Source organism: Hippocampus zosterae, chromosome 15, assembly GCF_025434085.1.
Source record: "Hippocampus zosterae strain Florida chromosome 15, ASM2543408v3, whole genome shotgun sequence".
Classification (NCBI taxonomy): Eukaryota; Metazoa; Chordata; class Actinopteri; order Syngnathiformes; family Syngnathidae; genus Hippocampus; species Hippocampus zosterae.
Genome location: NC_067465.1, coordinates 6238596 through 6258888, shown reverse-complemented (window position 1 = coordinate 6258888; position 20293 = coordinate 6238596). Strand labels below are relative to the sequence as shown.

The window sequence follows — 20293 nt, the reverse complement described above, 5'->3', positions numbered from 1 at the left end:
CAACTGTTTGTTTTTTGGGGGGAAAATGAGAAATGTGAATCCAGTCCTCAGGGGGTTCATGATTTAAGCTTTCCATTTATTGTTAATTTGTCCTCAACAGAAAGACTTTTATGCACATATTGAAACACTTTCAACCAGAATATTCAATTGATTGCCATTTGCAGTAGGATACGTGATTTAAGCCTTGTTGTTGTTGGTTGAAAAGCAAATGGCAGTAAAAGGCATGAGGACAATGTCAAAGCAATGAACATTTTTGCTTCTCTGCATCCAAGCCATTTGTAAGCGCTCGAGACAAGCGGCATTCTGAGGACAAGTTGTACAAATAAATACTTAAAAAAAAAGCTATTTTCAAACATTATAGACTAACATTTGACTAATTCTGATTGGCACACTTGATGAATCCACAAGACGATAAATGGGAGCGTACGCAAGTCGCTCAAATTGCGTGGCCATTCAAAATCCGTTCATGTCAAACGCTCAAAATAAAATCACAACTTCCAAAGTTGCATGACGGACAAGACATAAATTTCTACTTAAAAAAAAAAATCTTTCTCACTACCAACAGAAGTTCGGCACTCATTTCGTTGTCAAGGTCAGATTTTTGCAGGAAATACATCGCCGTCGGCCAATGCAGATGTTACAAAAATGCCTCTCGAAGGCAAAAGAAGAGTTTGGCCATTATGCTACTTTTGATGACATGTAAACGCGCAAAATTTACTGCGGTTGGAAAAGGGTTTGAAAACATGTGAGCAACCTTTAATGCTGTCGTTTTCCTCAAACCTCATCTTTACCTTTCAGGACAGTGACATGACTCAAAACCACACATCCCAAGATTGCGCAATCGGTACTTTCAAGAAAGGATTTCGCCATGTTGATTCCTTGTTGGCAACAAAATAACTCATCAAATAGACAACAAGTGACATGTAAAAATCTGAAATTCTGTGAATTGAAGTTTGAATTTGTAATCTTATAGTTTACAGCATGGGTGCCCAACCAGTCGATCGCGAGAGGTGTGTGTGTGTGTGTGGGGGGGGACAGGGTAGGCAGCGATTTCCTTTTCACCCACTCTTGTATCTCCTTGATTTTTCTGTTTCGCTCGGGTTCGGGGGCTGTTGTGGCCGTCGCTCATCAGTGCATGCGTGGCGTGCGCCCGTGGTTCGGCGTGCAAGTGTGGTCATGGGTCGATCGCGGAAGGTCGGTTGGCTTGGGCACCCCCCCGGTTCACAGTCTCGCTGGTTCAACAACATCTGCAGAATGGGGCCTTGAGGTGATGCACTGACCTGACTTAGTCCGATTTTCTCATTTCCACAGTCTCTGACACGGATGAGACTCGCGATGTCCATGTTCAACATTGAACCCGTGGACTTGTTTGTCCCCAAACTTGTCACTGTCCTCCACGGTGCTCCTTCCAGTTCAGAACCGCTTGGCATTAGGAGTAGATGGTGATGACCTCCCGGCCACCTCCGCGAACCAATAAGACGCGATCCAGTCCTTCCATGAGCACTTCCAGAAATTCCATATCTTGCGCGCAGTCTCTTAAGGAATGCCACAGTACATACAACACGACGATGCGCAAGCCAGTGCATAACCACGGCCGCACATCCACATTTTCACGCGGTTTCTCAAATGAGCAGCACCAGACGACGCTTGGTAGAAACCTATTCATCAATTCATTTTGAGGAAGCTTCAACTCCATGTGACTTTTCAGCATTGCTTCAAGGTCGAGTGGGGCCTTGAAACACAAGAACCGTGATGAAAAAGCGCTTGCTTTCTGTGCACTTTGATCCATGATTTACACTATCGCCGCCTACAGTATTGGGGTGGAACAGCCATTATCTATACATCGATATAGATAAAGAAATAGCACCTGTGTGTCAGTTTCTTTTTTTAGAATCAAACGAATTTTTCTTTTATAATGAAGGAATTCATTGTTTGAAATCAAACAATAGATATGATTAATAGTGTTGGGCTTTGGGGGAGTCATCACTGTAGAGTTGATGACGATACATCCTCAAGGTATGTGCGATCGTATTTTGGTTCGACAGTTGAGCGACGCAAGGTGTCATGTTAAAAAAATGCAAAGAACAACCACGGTCCAAAAATACGTGAAAGTAACAAATAAAAAGATGACCGCAGTGAAAAAGGATACAGTTTTCATCCCCTTTTTTGTTCTTTGGCGGGCCTGGCATGTTAAGCAATACCAGCTGTGAATCCTGCGATTTCTTCGCCACCACCTCATTCAGTTTTACAGCCGTGTGCATCCTTCTCACGTTGGACTGGTTGCTAAACGAAATCAACAAGAGCAAGATGAGAGAACACGTGACAATATCGGGACAGCCTTCTATTCTACCCAAGAAGTAAAGTCGCCAAATCCCCTCACAGCAAACCTTTTGGACATTCATGCAAATAACAACAATGGCATTGAATGATTCATGTCGGAGGGATTGGAAGGATACGTTGCTCAGTGTAGCTTTGGTTTGCAGCGTTGGGTTGTGTCAAAACGGGATTGGTGTTACTTAAGGGATTCGCATTTGCTGCATTAGGGTTTTTTTTCCTGTCTCCTTTTCTGTATTTTGGATATGACGAGTATTCTACATGTATGGAAATCACTTGTGAGTGCTCTCTGTAAACGTGCTACGTACTTTCTTATCAAACTGCAGCTCATCTCATCAAAAGGCCTCATTTTGACATGTTTAGTCGCGCTCCATCACTTTGTGCCCCGTAGAGTTTATTTTGGATCTAGTTGACATCTCAGCGGCTTGAAGCTAAGTCTCCAAATCTCCCGTCTGCATTTTTTTACTCTTGTTAGAGGAGCACCTTTTTTTTTTCCTAACCCAAGTGTCATGGCTCTTGTTTGGGATACAGATGTTGGTTCATAATCGCCGTCGGTTTCATGTGAAGTGTATTATTGGTCTCGCTGCGCAGTCACCAGCGACGACCATCGTTTTAAACTCAGACCTCTCACATCATCACTTGACGAAATATGCTGCTCATTTCTGTCGCGCTCGTCTTCAGCGCAGTCACGGTTGACCCGCAGGCCCTGCCACTTGGCGGGTTACACTAGGCCGGGCCAACCGCAGGGCTAAATAAAACGTGTTTTGCACTTCACTTATTTGTAGTCTCGTCATTTTCTACGTTGAATTTCGGATTGAAATGAAGCTGTGCGCAAGTATTGAGCGTGCCAATCGACAACATCATGCACTTGGGACAGGGTGATTCTCATGCACATGCATACGCAGAGGGTCATGCTCATGCCAGGTAAGCAAAGTGAAATCCAAAACCACTTACAGATTCTCCCACTCACTAAAGGGCGGAGAAAAAGACAATGTTAATGCCGTTCGGTGTTCTCTGGCAACGGTCGGATAGATAGTAAGATGCTTCCATTGAGGTTTGGGGGTGCAATTCTAAACAATTGAAGCCGAGTTCGACACGCTCCACGTGCATCACGCCAAACGTACTTACGGTTTCATGTTAAACATGTCTTTGACACCCATTCCTTCGCGGTGTTTATTTCTCTCATTAATGAGTTTGTCTTTGGTCCAGGTCATGTGGACGCGATCGGGTTTGTCGGCTGACGCTTTGGCTTCTTTTGTGGAATGAGACGCTGTATTACGATCATGGATTAGTTGAGCCTAGTAAAAAAAAAAAAAGGTCTGAGCTTGGAGCAATTTTCTTGAGCTATTTCAAGACATTTTTTGATGTTTATCTTTGCACGGGCTAGAGTACCTCTCTCTCCCGTTCTGTGCGGGATAACTGCATTTGTTTGAGCATTTGAGATCTCTGCTCCATCACCAGCGTCTTCTCATAGGTGAAAGCCGAGATGTCGCTGTCGTGCTAGGGAGGTAAACGGGTTTTAACGTCGGCAGACGCTTCGAGATAGCTACCGTGGCACTCGCTCACCATCTCGACCACCTCCACCACCGCGTCCAGACGTAAATGGTACAGGAACATCTGGAGATCTTTCTTCATCTGGATTGAATTGTCATCCATCTGCGCCACCGTGAAGATGCGCATTTTACACTTCCTCCATACCTTCAGAAGAAACATTCTCAACTCAATTCAACTGTATTTATAGAGCACTTTTAAACAGCCATCGCTGCATACAAAGTGCTGTACATTGAGCAATTTAACACATACAATAAAACAGTAAAACAAATCGGTAGAAAGCACCGAACAGTAAAACCAAGATTTTCTGGTTACTTTCAGTTTGCAACGGCGTTATACCAGGACGCCATCATACTAGTATCAAGATTGTAGTAGAAAGATTGGGTCCAAAAAAAGAAAAAAAGAGCCAGCCAATCACAGTGGAAAATACGTACCGGTCATGATAAATATATTAATAACTGGTCGACTAATATTACACAACAAACAAACAATGCCGTGCATTTTATCTCAAGTTAGAGATCGTCATCAGGCAAATTGACCCGATGAAAAGGCGCAAACCTTGTGTTGGCTGATCAAAAACGGGAGCAGCATGAGCAGGCCGCCGTCGTGGACAATCCACCAGACATCGATTGTACCTTCCTTCAGCCGCTCCTGGTTCCCCGGAAAGCGGTCGATGTTCTTGGCAACAAGCAGAGCCTGATGGGCCTCCGTTGTCTCTCTCACAGTCTCTGCAGTTCAAGGGAAGTTTAGAGTTGAAATGCTGGAGCAGACATTGTGACGTTTGACCCCGTGACGCTCACCTATAAAGTTTCTCCTGGAGGAGGAGTCTCGAGCCTGTTTCCAGCCTGCCGGCCAAGCCATCAAAACGGCATTGTGCTTCATCCCGCCCAGTCCCGCTGACTGGATGAGCAGGGAGAAACCATCGCGCAAATTGGAAGACACGACCACGTGGGAGAAACCCTTGGTCCGTTCCGCCGTCATGGCGGCTTTCAGGTTCTGCGGGTTGGAAATGGAAATGGGTCCATGAGTGGTGAGAAGGGATCATGACGCGCGGGATGGAATTTGGAGCCAGAAGCGGACTGGGCGCGGAAGGGGAATTACCAGCTAGTGGCTAACAGCTAGCCGCTAAGCGCTTACCCCACATAGGCTGGCAAGAGCTGTCGGATTATTTTTCAAAGGCAGTTTAACAGGCGAAAATGGCTGCACACTTTGAGAGCAATAGTTTGAAGCAGTTGCTCCTCCTGCCGATCAATTTTGAACAAACCAGGTGAACTCGAATGTGCGGTTTTAGCTGGCAAAACCGCTACTGTGGTTCTGACATCATTTCGTCTCAAGGCCCCAAATCTCACTGAAGGAATGAGTTTGCTGCTATGCACAGTTTAAATTCAAGTAAAAAATGTTGCTTATACAACAATGAAGACCAATTGGTTATTCATGCGGGGAAACGTGTTCGTTATCCAGGGTGGTCATATTTTGTAACCAAGCAAAAAAAAAAAAAAAAAACCAAAACATTTGCTTGAGTTACCTTTTGAGATGGAACATGGCAGACAGACAACAACAACAACAGGTGGCCTGAATATGAATGGGAATGACAACTGTGCGATCCTTGATGCCAAGGTGTGAGTGAACCAGAACCAACTCTTCTGTTTTGTCGACATGCATTCTTCATTAGTCGGAGTTGTGCATCACCGCACGCCTGAGAATCTGCAGGATCTGTGTGCCGGTTCCCTGGGTCAACAATAACCGAACAAAGAGTCAAACCTGCTCTCCGGTCTTGGCATCAGCCCCTCGCGTCATGTAGGTTCCCTCCAGTACGGAACAGACGATGGTCAAGCCTTTGCCCGCTTTGAGCTGTGTCGTGAAAGACAGGAGGCGCGGATGTTTCACCGCCAGGCATGAGTCCAGCTTGCACAACACTAATAGCTGCGGCCTGAGGGCATGACAAAACCTAAATTGTAGCAACTGCAAGGCCCGCCTCCACAATACACAGGACTCACCTCCAGTTTTTGGTGTGTAGTGGAGTTTCCTCAAGATGGGTTAGAGCGTATCGTGCTGCATTTAAAGACAAACCTCGAAGGCCGTCTCCCCACTCCTTCTCTGCCCTGTGCACAATTAGAAGTATCGATGTTGGTGCCTTGAGAAAAATGTGGTATCGGAGCATGTGTTGTGACTGCAGTTAGTCCTTTGAGGCGTTTAAATGCCGGAATATTGTTGCACTGCGGGACCAATAAGATTTGTGGTATTTAAACAGGTTTCATAAATAGCTGTTCCTGTTTCCAAATTCATCGTTATATTACAGAAAGGTCCATCTTTCAGAAAAAAATAAAAACAAGAACTCACCCTCTATATTCGATGTACTTGTAGATGCAACCTGCTATCACCATGGCAACCAGGGCGTAGTACCAGGAGGAGATAAACATGAGAGACAAACAAAGACTCATCCCCAAGAAAGACAAAGTCCTACGATGAGCAAGAGAAAAAAAAATATTGTCCATGTATTCATACTGGGATATCATAATCATATGCGAAGCACAAGGATGGGTTTAAACGGTGGCGATATCCTCACCAGTGATAGAATTTGAAGCGGGGTCTCCAGTTGGGGGTTCGGAGCAAAGTCTGCACCGCACAGGCCAGGTTTACAAACAGATAGCACATAAGAAAAAACCTGCGGATATGCAATGACACTTTAAGAAAGAGACACGACGAAGGAAAAGGCATCAAATAATTTCAATTTGAACAATGTAATCAATACATGGCTGCAGTACAGTTCAGTCCTGTTTTTGGATTTGGAATAAAGCTCTCAGTATGTAATTCAACAGTGTACATATTCAACTCCGAGTCTGAAGAATAAAGACAGTAAAAGCATTTTTGCAACTTGTATTAGAATGTTGGATGGATGAATGATGGAGGAACACCAGTGTTTAGATCTCAGTCGACTGACAACGTCCAGTACGTACATTGAGAGAATGGGAGCCACGGCATCCAAAGAGGCAATGAGAATTCCGATTTCACAGATCGCGACTGTCAGCAACAGAGCCCAAGTGGGCTCCCCATTGGCTTTGCCATGACCGAAAACCTAAGAGAGACAAGACAAGGAGAGAAAATGTTCATCAGTTCTTCATCTTGGACATCAAAGAATTGGAACAAGGCTCTTGGACCGTCGGAACGACGTTTGTCTTGACTTGAGGACAGCTTGCAACCATCAATTTTTTTAACTGCTTCTCTTTGCAGGTCAGCTCAAGCCCATCACAGCTGATGAAAGGCGAGAGGCGGGGTGGGACCCGGACCAGCCACCGGCCAATGAATTACCCGGCGCATCGAAACAAACAATTCCAGGTTTGCATTCACATTCACACCTATTCTTATTGCGACGAACTTCAGAAGCATGTTTCTGGAATACGGGAGGAAAGCCGAGGACCTGAAGAAAACTCGCAGACTGCACACAGGCGCCTCGGCAAACCTCCGAAGATGCATTCATTGCTGGCCACTTTTGAGACTTCTGAACTTTGTGTCATGCCGCCGCGGACGGCGCTGACCTGTGAGAATGGGATGATGCCATCGCGAGCGATGGCCTGAAGAAGCCTGGGGGCCCCGGTCAGGCTTTGAAGCCCCGCCCCACAACAGGAAAAGAACGATCCGATGACAATAACCCAAGGCGACGGCCAGGCCAGGATTCCAATCACTGGGTTTTTCTTGACCGAGTCCCCAAACCTGGAACGGGCACAGCCAAGGTTATGTTGATCCTCGACACAAAGCGCAAAGGTGTCAACCGTTCCAAGTTGTTGGTCAGTAACGAAAACCTCTCTTGTGGATGCCCGACACGTGAAACGGGTCGTAAGGATCCACTCACTTGTCCCTCAGCACCACTCCCTCGATACATGCTCCAAACAATAGCACACATGAGATGTCTGATATTGGAATTGAGATGAAATTCTTGACCATACAATGGATACGCGGCACATAAAGGACATGACATACAAAATAGAAATCAATTCCCTCGCAAAGGCTGAGAGATAACGCAAAGTTGTTGTTGTTGTTTTTTTTAAATGCGTGTTTATGAACTTCTGGGTCATCTTCCGGGTCAGTGAAAGCAGCAAAGATGGAGCGTTTTCGCCCGAGTTTAATTGAATTTTACTTTGAAATTGGCTTGAAATACAAAGGCATAAAATCTGTTCTTGATCTTAAGCACAATTTCCAAATAAGCGAAAGACATCAAGTGTACTGTCGTATCTGAAAAGATGTGCATTAGTGGCCAAATTGACCTGGTAGTACATGAACGGGCATAAAAAAAAATAGCATTCCCTTGGGTGGGGTGGGGGTGGGGGATGACTTTATCTCACAAAACTTTTCCAGGCAATGCAAAGTTTGTGTGTGTGTGTGTGTGTGTGTGGGGGGGGGGGGGGGGGAGGTTGTCCCCCCAATAAATACAGTGGCTGTTCATAATGGAATGATTGAAAACTCTAACTGATCCCGCAGAAATTTTGGAAGACGCACTTGATGCCGTCGGGTTGAAATGTTGACCTTCTGCGGTATTCATTTGAATAAGCCGCACGTGAAGGATACAGAAGAAAGAAGTGGTGAGAATAGCCATGATGGTCCCAACGGGGATGGACCTCTGGGCATCTCTTAGATCGCCGGATCGATTAGAGCCAGCCATGATCCCTGCAATGAACAAGACAAAAAACACAAGCCTTCAGTTTTTGAAGCAACATTCTGTGGCCTTGGCTTTCTCGCCAGATCACAGATTTCACCTGTAACTGAGGGGAAGTAGATTCCCACCAGCAGCGTGAAATAGGTGGCCATGTCATTGAAGACGTAGGGTTTATAGACATCGCCGGAACTGTCCTGAGCCGCTACCGATTCCTGGTTTTTCTTCTCGATGACCGTATGAGCTGGACCATAGTCACCCCATAAGTTGTCTGAGTCGCCGACAAAAGCAAGGAAAGAAGAAATCGACTTTTCGCCCAAGTCTATCGCGAACCAATCAGTTTGAACGGTAAAAATGTCACCTCTCAGTACTCCGCTCAACAGCCCGGGAATAGCCGGGAGCTCCGTAACGTTATTGAGACTGAAATAGTCATCGCAGGTGGCGTTGAGATGTTCGCCGTTACAGAAAAGTTTCCAGAGATCGGTGGTCACAGTCTGGTTGTTCAGCATCTCGGTCTTGGCACACACTTCAAACTTGTCATTCTTCAGAGAACGGTTCCCCAGAAGACACACACTAGATGACAGACAGTCGACACAAGCCATCAGTTAATAAGGAAAATAATTCATACAGCCATTTCGGAAGACATATTTAGCGGAAATAAAACATGCTTGTGAGAGTTGTATAATCTGTCTACATGTTTTGCTCCACCATTTCAGTTCAAACATATGTTTGCTTCACAGGTGTCGAACTCAAGGCCCGGGGGCGAGATCTGGCCCGCCACGTCATTTTATGTGGCCTCGTAAGCGACCTGCCTACTATCTATGTGATTATATCGATTGCTTGCTGAGAAGTGACTTAAGTCTGCTCGGTCGATCTCTGAAAATCATGTCTTTCAAAACCCCGTTCGCCGTGTCACCCACTATTTAGGAAAGCGCGGCGCTAAATAAGAAGCGCTTATTTGGCCGGTTACTCACGTAAACTCTGGCGGTTCAATGGCAGTCTTGATGACTCCTGCATAGGTGGCCATGATGGAGAGCATGACACAGGCCAAAAACACCAGAGCCAGTTTATTCACATACCTGCGCACCAGAGGGCAAAACCATCAAGTGGAATACGTCCGTGTAGCCGGGTGCTTTCGTGCGACTGTGGATACATACTTTACCCCGACAAACACAATAAGCGCCATCAGAAGCAGACAACAAGTTCCGTAGACACGCATATCGTTGAGGGCGGCCGTTCCTTCCTCCTCGATATTTTTGGCCTCAAACACCGTTGCTGTCGGCACAATGTAGGTCTGACGAGGGAGAGTCAGCGGGAGGACACGTCTGAGTGAAAGAGTCCGAGTCTTGCCACGCAACCACCACCGTGGCCACATACCAGCAGAATCTCGATGGTGCCGAGTATGTACAAGGATCCGGCAAAGGTGGTCCCCAGGTAGAAACAGAGACCGACCGCTCCGCCAAACTCGGGTCCCAGTGATCTGGAGATCATGTAGTAGGAGCCGCCCGCTTTAGAGAAACTTTATCCTGGTTAGATTTCGGCAGACTCAAAAGGTTTTGTTTTGCATTGCGACGGTTAACGGTCTGTTTGTGGACAGATCAAGACATTATGTTTCGACATTCATTTGACAGCATATTAGGATACATCCGAACTATTTTTCACGCTACAGCAACATCTGTAAAGTTGTGTGTGGTAAACTACGAGAGTTATTTTACCTGGGACAACTCCATTTGTTGCGATGGCACTCATGGATATGGCTGTGAGCAACGTCTGCGGGGCAAAGAAGAACCCACTTGAGTTGACCTGGAATCAAGCTGCATGGAGGTGAGCTACAGCTGCTCGAAAAAGTAAGTAAGTGAATATAGATGTGTGTGTGCGTGTATGTTTTCGTGGAATTGCATAGGACAAGTTGTTTAAGGTGGCTCAGGTCAGAATTGTTGTCTGATCATGATCACTAATTAAGTAAGATTGTGCTGGGCCTCGTTTCCATTCGACAATTGTGAAACTGATAGCGACGTGTTCTTTATCCCATCATATTGTTTGGCTGAAGCATCCGAGTAGATAAACATCGGAGGGGAGTAGCGTGACGAGTGCCGATTGCTCACATCACGAGTGTCGAGAAACAATCCTCCCTCTGTCGAGCGTCCTCGAGCTGCCGACATACTCAAACTCACCGAAGCACATCAAAAATATTCAACGTTGCTTTTCCGAAACCCTGACTGATCAGGCACCAAAATCAATTGGATGTGAAAAAAATAATAAATCAGTGAAAGTATCCCGTCATTCTTTCTTTGTTGCGCGGCTCACTTTCTGAACATCGCCTCCCATCATCCCGGTTGTTTGATGAAGTGTGAAGCGACTCACGCAAATGCAGCACATGGACACAATGGCGAAGGATCCGAGGATTCCCGCCGTTCCGACAATCCAGGTGAGACGCAGGAAAAGGATCACACCCAGAATGTTCTGCAGGCAGGGCAGGTACACCCCGATGAACGTTCCCATTTGGGGTACCTTGAGAAGCAAGAGACAAACGGGTGAGACCAGACAAAGGTCGGGATTCCTTCCATCCATCCGTCCGTCGGTCCGTCTCTCGCTATCGAGCTAGCTCACTCTCTCAAATGTGTCCGATTCTTTTCAAACGTTCAGATTGGACATCGGAAGATGAGGATGAGACGGTGATCAACATCATCGCTTGGATTTCCACGCTTTTAAAAGCGCCATCCGATACACAACCGACAACTGTACCTAAACCTTGCTATTCAGAAAAAATGATCATCTATGTTGCAGCTGTTGTGAAAGCCCTCGATTAATAAAGATGTATTGCATTGTATTATAATCATCATCATACTACTACTAATAATCAGCATCATTATAACGCAGTGCAATTTAAGAACCGCATGAACACAACATGATACAAGAGAAATCTATGGAGACTGGGGTCACTTGTGCAAAACCGCACCGAAAGAATCTCCAAATCCAACGCGGTCCTTACCCCTCACTGGGCAGTATCACGATATGAACCCTTGCGTCGCAACTCATAAGGCAGCGCAACAGCTCCGCTCTGCGTGAAACGCGGCATCATGTCTGGCTCCTGAATTAAAAGCCACATGTACGTACCATTTTTTCTGTTGTCCTAAAAATGCGGTTCTGCACTTTCTCCACGGCTTTCAGTTGTTCGTCAACGCACAACACAGTCGTCGATGTCGACTTCCAAATCTCCCACATCTCCCGTTTTGTGCTTAAGCTCTCTCTCGACTTCCTTCCCTGCAGCCGGCTTGCATCGCTCTGCCCTATTTTCTGAGTACCGAGCCCAAGAACTCAAGACGACCACAGAAAGAGCGAGGGTATGACTTGGGAGGCGGGATTTAATATGGCACCATCGAGGTCACTTCACAAAGCAGCGCTTTTTCAGCGTTTTATCACCTTTCTTCCTGCCGCCTGAGATCATTTGCGCGGAGGCCGCTCAATGGTGCAATACCTTCCAGGAGAAGGAGAATCGGATTTTTCCAATCGTTGCTTTTGCGGCGAAAGATGAGAAGGGGGATTGTGCACGAGTCTCTACAGAAGAAGCGTTTTTACCGGTTTTACCTCAATTTTCATTTAGACACGGCACGTAAAACTCACGGAAGAAAAAGAAGAGGTGCCTAAACTTTAGCGGGGAAAAAAAAGCCAATGAAGAGATTCGTTCTGCTCTACAAAGTAAACATTATGAGCTTGCTGAATTAAAAAAAAAAAAAAAAATAATAATCTCTCTGTGCAATGTCTCCAGCATGCCCCCAAAAACCTTTTGAACATTGGATGAATTGTTTGACATAGACGCCGGCTTATATTTGATCAGACAAACTGCTGTTTTTCTCTTGTAACATCATACAAGAAACAAATTTGACCAATGCCCGTAAGTAACCGAACACAACTTCAAAGCAACTTTTTGAATGCGATGCAGTGTGTCAAAATCAATCGATTGAAGAGGGTGGGGGGCAGGGGGAACAGTTTCAATGGACAAAATTGAAAGGTGTTTTTGCTCAGCGACCCGTGTGACTTAACTGACAATGCAGGCCTACTCAAGAAGCAATTTTTCCATTGCAAATTATCGCCTGTGATGAATGAACGGATTTTTACATTGTGGCATGAAACGAGTTAAAAGTTCATACCATGATGGCGACCCTTCTAACCCCATCTTCGGCCTCCTCGTGTTCCCGAACACCTTGGGTGAGGTTGGTGTAGTTGGCGAGCTTGTTTAGGAGAGATGACACCATTGGGTTGCTGTCCATTTCTTCCTTCAAAGGAGCATAGAAGAAAATGGATATTAGAAACCATTTTGCTCTTTTTTTTTTTTTTTGCCCTCCCGAGCTTTGCCTCACATATCTGGAACCACAGTGATGGTGATAACATAATAAAATGGTCAAGTTGAATAGAAGAACATGTATTTATTTATGTATTTTTACTGGTTAAACGCCCTTATGGGACAAAGTCAATGTACGGTACACACAGAGGATCCCATATGCAGACATGATGAGGTGCCCAAACGGTTCAAAGTTCAAACATAATATTTACAGTGTCATTTTGTGCCACACGTCAAATTCGAACGATATGAATTTGCCGGCTTAGTTGATGGGCGAACGTGTTTTTCAAGCCTTACCTCAAACAAGGCCATGTTTTTGCCATCATACTGTTCCACCTCACGGGCCGAGTTGATGAATGGGCGTGACTCCCTTTGAATGTCATCCCCTAAAGGGATTCACAGAAAAAAAAAATCATGTGTGTTATGCAACACATGCAAATAAATGACACAACTGTCGGCGCACACAAGTAAACAAATGCTCTTTGTATCTGATATGTTTCTATTCTACATTGTAACAGAACAGTTTGTCATCTGTGAACTCAACATCCAGAGGCCACACAAACACTCAAACTTTGTTGTGCGCATGGCTGTTGACCGTGAAGCTCAGATGTCTGCTCCGGTCCGTTGTTACAATAGATCACACTGTTGTCTTCTGATCATGAAACCAAGGCCCTTCATTCGGTCGCACATTCATGAAAGCCGTCAAGAAGGAAAGTGGGCAGCGGATGCAGCTGGCCTTCTGTAAATCTTGCTTTCCTCATCTTATTGGAGTCCACCAGGAAGCAACAGGATTATTCTAAGTTAAGTTAAGTGATTTCACTTTCTCTGCTAATTGAGTACAAAATTAGTTTTGTCTCTTCCAACATCGATTTGTTTTTGTTTTGTCTTGTTTTTTGTTGTGCCACAATAGCCGGCTGGGAAAATAGCCATTATAAATCACAAAGCTAGCGGCAGCCCAAGACTTTTGAAAAGTGCCGAGTGTACATTGCAATGCAATCTCCAACCAAAGGAGACGGTCATGGAAAACGCACCTATGTTATTGTTTCCATATAGTTATACAGGTTTCCCGTTATGGAGGAGTAGGGTGAAATTTCATGGCTTGCACCGTGCTTTCCTTGGATCTATCAAGTTCTACTAGAATTTTAAAAACAATGATTTGACCACAATTGCTAAATATGCCTTTTTGACAAAAACTCATGAAAATTCATCTTCGCTTACTAGTTCTTCGGAATGATTAAAAAAAAAGTCTCCATGTAAATCTGGCTTCTCTCTAACTCTTTTACATTTGTTTTGCCTTTGTGACTCAAACCGTTGTAATCGTTAATGCAGACTCTGAGGGCCTCATTATTTATTTGTGTTACACCAGAGCGATCTGTGCGCTCAAGTGCCAGGATGAGCCAGACATTTTGCATTCTTAGCAGGTAGCAAAATAAATGATGTTATACTACTTGTATGGTCGCATGCAGATTGATGATCATGCCAAAATGATGCGGCATGTATTTGTCTCACGGGTCCGTGACACAGAAAAGGTTGGGGACCACCGGGTGAATCGTGACGAATTTCACGCCCGCATGCCTACCGCAATATGTGATTGTTTGTGTCTAAAGACTTTTGCTCGGGCTATTCAATGGCACACCGATGCAATGAAGTGAAGTTCGCCTTGGGAAGCCTCGAAACCCCCCACCGTGACCCGCAGCTCAAACGGGAGGCGGAGCTCTCTGAGCACATGGTTGTATTCACAAGCCAACATTTCCACTCATGCCCTTCTCGTTCCTACCTGACTGGGATCCATCCGAGTTATCATCTTTATCTTCATCCCGAAAAATATTGTTGAGGCTCACAGGTTTGTCACCTGCAGTTGCGGCCGCTTTGTTGCCGTCGTCCTCGTCATCGTTCACCGGCACCACGGTGAAGTTGGTGGGCATCTTGACCCCACCGTTGCCTGGAGAGCGGACAGAGTTGTGTTAAAGACGTCAGCAGGTAGAAAACGATCCACGCATGACCCAGTTAGACACTTCAAGCTGTTGTTTTGGTCAAGCGTGATCGAATTTCCTCGAGGCTCGGCTGAACGAGTCTTCCCGCACGTAAGAAAGGCCAAAGTGTCTTTTTTTTTCTCCCCCCTCCCTCCTCCTTTCTCCTTGTTGTTTTCTCTCCCTTTCCCTCCAAGAGCGTGGCCCCATGTGACACTTTGTTTAACATGGACAGAACTGACTGCAGACATGGAGCGAATCCCACAGCTCCTCCCCCGCTTTCTGTCATTCTTCTCGCTCTCTCACCTTGGGTGAAATTCCGAAAGGTAGAGAAAGAATTCCCATGAAAAAGAACAACAGAGGTCACGGAAGGATCTGCCTCAAAAGATGGCGACAACTCAAAACAGCACTCACATGAAAGGTTGGGAATCTAACCGCAAACTATGTACTTTTCTTGCGACTTTTGCCTTTTGTTGCCACTTCTCTTCAAGCTGGGAGCGTCTGCCTCGGATTTCCTACGAGTCAACAAAATGGGTGTTACCTTTCCCACAGTGCATTATGGGTAGAGCTGAGGTGTTGAAGTTCAGGCTGGGGCGGTAACGCACCCAAAGCACAGGATAGACAATTTAGCGGTCATAAAAACCTTGGACTCTGGCCGATGAATTCGGAGGACAATCTGCAGCCCAAAAGGAAAGAAGCAACGGGAGTAGGAATTCAATTCTTTTGAAGAGAACAGCGGCCTCCCAGCGTTTACCTGGGATAAATAGTCAGGCAGCAAAAAAAAAAACAGGGATTACTTTTGGACACTTATAAGACTCTAACAAGTACAAGTACAAATGAGTATGTGAGCTTATTTCAGGGAAGTACGTTAACTTTTCGCGGCTGCTTATGAAAGCACACCAGCTACAAATAGATCCTAATATCAGACTAATCATAAATGCCGTCATTTTTCTTGTGGTATGACTTTCCTGTCAGTGTGACGTTGGATTTATGCAAAGGTCCACTTTTTTTAAGCAATGACCCGACGGCGACTCCCGATGACACATTTTGTTGCGTGTGCTGCGTGAATTCGGAAAAAACAAAAACTCAGTCATTCCCTAACTACGCGTTTTCTTTCACAGCTAAATTCAAGCCTATCCCGACCGGCAGGAAGCAGACCACCACTCCGAGAAGGCATGCCAGCCAATCTCAGGCCGCATGTAAAGAAAAAATAATAATAAAAATCACCTTTCACACTGACGCCAATTTGATAATTTAATGTCTTTCAAGAACGGAGCAGCTTTGGTCGGGATGTGGCATACAAATGACTCACTTTCAAAATAATCTATCAGCAGTCTCGTGGCTGTCATTCTCCTTTCGATTTTAGTGCTCATTAACTTGTCGAAACGTTGGTCGTTTGCATGATATTTTCTTTGCCTTAGACTACACCAAAAAATGATAGACCAAGGGTGCCCAAGCCCGGTCCTCGAAACCACGTATCTGGCCTGTTTGACATGTTTCCCCTCCTTCAACACACCTTACAAACGACCAGGTCATCAGCGAGCTTTGCAGAATCCTGATAACGATTCTGATCGTTTGAATCAGGTGTGTGAGAGGAACACGTCGAACAGCCTGGAGAGGGGCATTGCAAATGAGAGCTAACTGCAGCTCTCATTTGCAATGTCACTAGATGGTGCTGTGGGTACGTAAGGGATACAAAATGACTGGAAATTGATGCACCCGCTCACTCTCTGCAAGGAACGGTTGTTTTGCTTTTTTGGCAAGCAACAACTGAAGATGATTGCCAAGAAAGTTTCAGCAAATGACCGCTGCGAGAATCACGCATGAGAAGCGTGGCTCGTGATGTTGTGAAAACAATCACAAGGAAATAAGGAATCAAACAGTATTGCATCGGGTATTGTCAAACGGAATTGTTAAACGATTACGCCGCAATACTCGGAAGCCTTTCGGGGTTAGAGAGAGTTTCTATGATTTAACTACAGAAAAATCCAAAACAAAAACAAACATTAAGCAAAGGCGTGTTTCTGTCATAGGTGTTCATTTATGAAATCATTTTCAAACTGACCTGACAACGTGTGAATCACTTTATGTTTTCAGAAACAAAAAGCCCTTTATAAATCAGATTTAAATTGATTAAATTCTGTAAGTGGAACGGAATATTGATTATAAGGATGAGAGTTTAGTGAGAGAGAAATGTGCCAGTGTGTGCTTATGTCTCCCTGTACATCCCCATAGTTGTATACTTGAGTGAGCCTATATGTCGACTTCTTTTCCTTTCCTTTTCAGATTGAGATATCCTAAATGAATGATTTATTATAATATCAAACACGTTCAAATTGTCAAAGGACAAGGGGTAGGACTAGACAAGTTTTTTATTTCGAAAAGTTTCATTGTGCTGAATGAAGACGATTAGTTTTTTTCTATTTTTTTCCAACTTCCCTATACATCCGGAGACAAATGTCTGTTATCTATTTATATGTTCGAGCAACAAACAAACAATTCAGCGACACAGGTGACAGTGTTTTGCACTAATAACGATGCAAGAAAAAAAACTCCAATTTGGAATCACTCTTTGAACGGAGCGACGAAGAATTTCCCACTCATGCGTCTGAAGTGAAAATTAGAAAGAGGTAAAATGAAAATCCCTTGAGCAAACAGTAAAAAGGTCAGTGCTGACGCACGCTGGGGACAGGCTGCCCACCCCTCAAGACCATCTTGTTAAGTGACCTAATTCTATTTGTAGAACTCTTTTACCTGTTTACAGTGTCCTCTTCCAAACCAGGTAGCTGCATAAACACACGGCGGGGTTTCGGTTTGGCCAACCTCGTGTGTCATCAAACAGGAAAAATTACAAATGGCTGCACTGTGCTCTGCCGCCGCAATATGACGGCAAGATGGGGCCCACTTTCACTTCACCGTCAGAGAGTTGAATGAGTGGCATGTGTAACACACTCGAGGTAGAATGGATTTGTCCTGCGCTAAACTATTTACCTAAAACCGACAGCACTATTCAAGCCAACCAGATATTTTATACCAAGCTCATTCGATAGAGTTCCATTACTCCAAATCCTTTTGACATACGCCATCTTGTGGTTTTAGTATTAACTACTGGACTGATCGGTTCGGATATGTCAGGTTAAGGGCCTCGCACGTCTGTCTCACGGTTCTGAGGTTTTTGGTTCAAATCTCAGCTGCGGTCTTTCCGCGTGATGGTCGTCCCGTGAATGGTTATTTAATTGAAGACTCACAATTGTTTATCGGTGAGACCATGAGTGTGAGTGATTGTTTGTATGGATGTCTATGTACTCCAACTCTTGGCCAAAGTTAGCTTGGCTAAGCTTCAGCTCACGCGTGACCCTAAGGCGCTCTAGAAAAATGCTTAGCATTAGTATTTCTAGCTAGCATTTCGCTAGCTGGGTTAGTTGAGGGAGCTACATCTGGCATTCACTAGTAGCAACAGGAAAAGTATCAATCATCATTGTAAATGTCTCAAAACAAGTCGATCGATAGATCAGATGAAATGATTTTAAAAAATGTATCCGATTTGTCTTTGCATGGAATGCATCAGCACCTAAAGCACGTCGGCGAGTTTGTTTGTTATCCCTCAAGGCCTTCTCAACCTTTGTACAGAATTAATCAATACCTCAAAACCAGTGCATCGAACGGCCTTTGACTAAGAACAAATAAAGATAGAACTATGGTGTTTTATACAGTGTACTGTGTATTAATATGAAAAAAATAAAAAACATCGTCACCTAATTGGTGTGTATATTCAGCATATTGTAAGCGACTGAAGGGCACCAGGGCTGCTGGCCGGGTGTCATGCTTACTATTTTTAGCAAATGGGGAAAAAATTGGAAGGCAATTCTGCAACAAGAGTGCCAAGCGGAGGGCGTTCGGGGGTGGGGGGGCTGTATAAGCAGAAAGTTAGTGAATTTTGTGAGTCTGCGGCATACAGTGACACTCTGCCACACTGCTGGCACTAGTGCTCTGTTTGTGGTGAGCAACAAAACAGGACAACGGGAGACTTGTCCTAAATTGACGCGTGGTTCAATATGAGTGTGATATTCAATATTATAATCATTTTGCACTTTAGTTAAAGCCGTTTCTGTGCCATGATGAGGTCAAACACCTGATTGGAATTCAGCAAAAAAGCCTGAGTTCAAACAGTCGCGAAATGAATTAAGAAACTCTTGCTTGACAATCTTGATGCAGAAGTGAAGCTTTGAGATTTTTCACACTTCATTCTCATGCATGCACAGATGAGTTCGGCAAGCTGCTTTTTCCATTTGGTACCGTAAGTAAGAAAATTGAAATGGCTATAAATAAATGTCATCCTACAGAAAACCCAGCAATGGGAAATGATGACCATGTTTCGCAACCAAAACACAGCTGCTTACTATGCTTACGAAAAAAAAAAAAGGGCGTACGCACACACACACACACACACTACGTGTCCGCAGATAGTCACGCATGGTGTGTGTATGTCCAATGTCCACCCGGGAATTTAGCGCCTTAGGAGCCAATTTCATAGTGGGAGAACCATGAGAGTGACTCACAGTTACACTTCCCAGACACATGCAGAACTACTCATTCATCCGCAAAAGCACACACGCCCTTTGGTGTGTGTGTGTGTGTGTGTGTCAGGCACGTCCATCTGTGCTCAAATTTCAAACATATTTCACCCCCATAATTGCTATGTCGCTTTGACACACACAATCAAGCAGGTTTTAGACTGTAGCTATAACTGGCAAGACAGGAGTGTGTTGTTAAACCAACACAAAATAACAGTCGGGCCTATTTGGTCATGCTATGAAAAGACCCCTTAGATTTCGGTGTATTTAAATCTTGCGGGTTGAACGCTCCAGGCCTGTAACGAGCAATATTTAAGGGATCATGAGATGACAGGTAAAGCTGTGATTATAAAATGTAGTTACCTTTGGTTTGAGGTCAAGTATTTTGAAGGCTTTGGCCCTGGCACAGATTTACTGACGTCCTCACTGTATGTGGCGGTTTCGCCCAGAATCGCAAGCATGGCACTTAGCTTTCTGAAAGTCCATTCACCTATTTACATACGCCAATAGATTTGGGAAACGGGTTAGCATAAAAAAAACCCTATGTGGTTTTTCAAAATCTGACGATGACACATTTACAACATTTTTCAATGTTTATCATCTCATTGTTACACACATTAGTACCTGTACCTTGTGGAAAGGTTACTCCAAAAAATGACATGCTTTACTCTACAAAGTACTTATATTTATTACTCCTAACCCGTTTCATTTTTAGAGATGTAAAATGACAAGATGGTGTGTAACGTGGACCATCGCACCACATCGGAGCAACATTGTGGACAAGAGGCCCAAGAAAAACAAACACAAACATTTCATGTTTTTTTTCCTTTTTTTTTTTTTTAAATGTCTCTCAAAGTGATTTTATTGCCTGTCA

The 20293-nt window shown here is 44.6% G+C and overlaps 1 protein-coding gene across 4 annotated transcripts; it reads right to left on the bottom strand.

Annotated features, from left to right (window-relative positions):
• Positions 1–39: 39 nt before the first annotated feature.
• Positions 40–15406, bottom strand: LOC127615820 (solute carrier family 12 member 7-like). 4 transcript variants are annotated; one of them, XM_052087139.1, is made up of 27 exons: positions 15260–15406; positions 14653–14817; positions 13173–13261; positions 12685–12810; positions 10898–11044; positions 10249–10303; positions 9911–10041; positions 9691–9827; positions 9508–9612; positions 8895–9106; positions 8637–8804; positions 8449–8547; positions 7736–7793; positions 7422–7596; positions 6843–6961; positions 6452–6550; positions 6226–6345; positions 5883–5987; positions 5647–5815; positions 4686–4881; positions 4444–4613; positions 3901–4032; positions 3727–3834; positions 3463–3632; positions 3289–3303; positions 2150–2283; positions 40–1521 (listed from the first exon to the last, which is right to left on the bottom strand). In XM_052087139.1, exons 2-27 carry the CDS (start codon positions 14798–14800, stop codon positions 1430–1432), a joined length of 3279 nt encoding a protein of 1092 aa, XP_051943099.1. In that variant the 5' UTR covers positions 14801–14817; positions 15260–15406; the 3' UTR covers positions 40–1429. The 4 variants fall into 4 exon arrangements, with proteins under 4 accessions (XP_051943099.1, XP_051943101.1, XP_051943100.1 ...); XM_052087141.1 differs by having other exon boundaries at positions 12685–12806; positions 15152–15376; XM_052087140.1 differs by lacking the exon at positions 3289–3303.
• Positions 15407–20293: the final 4887 nt, after the last annotated feature.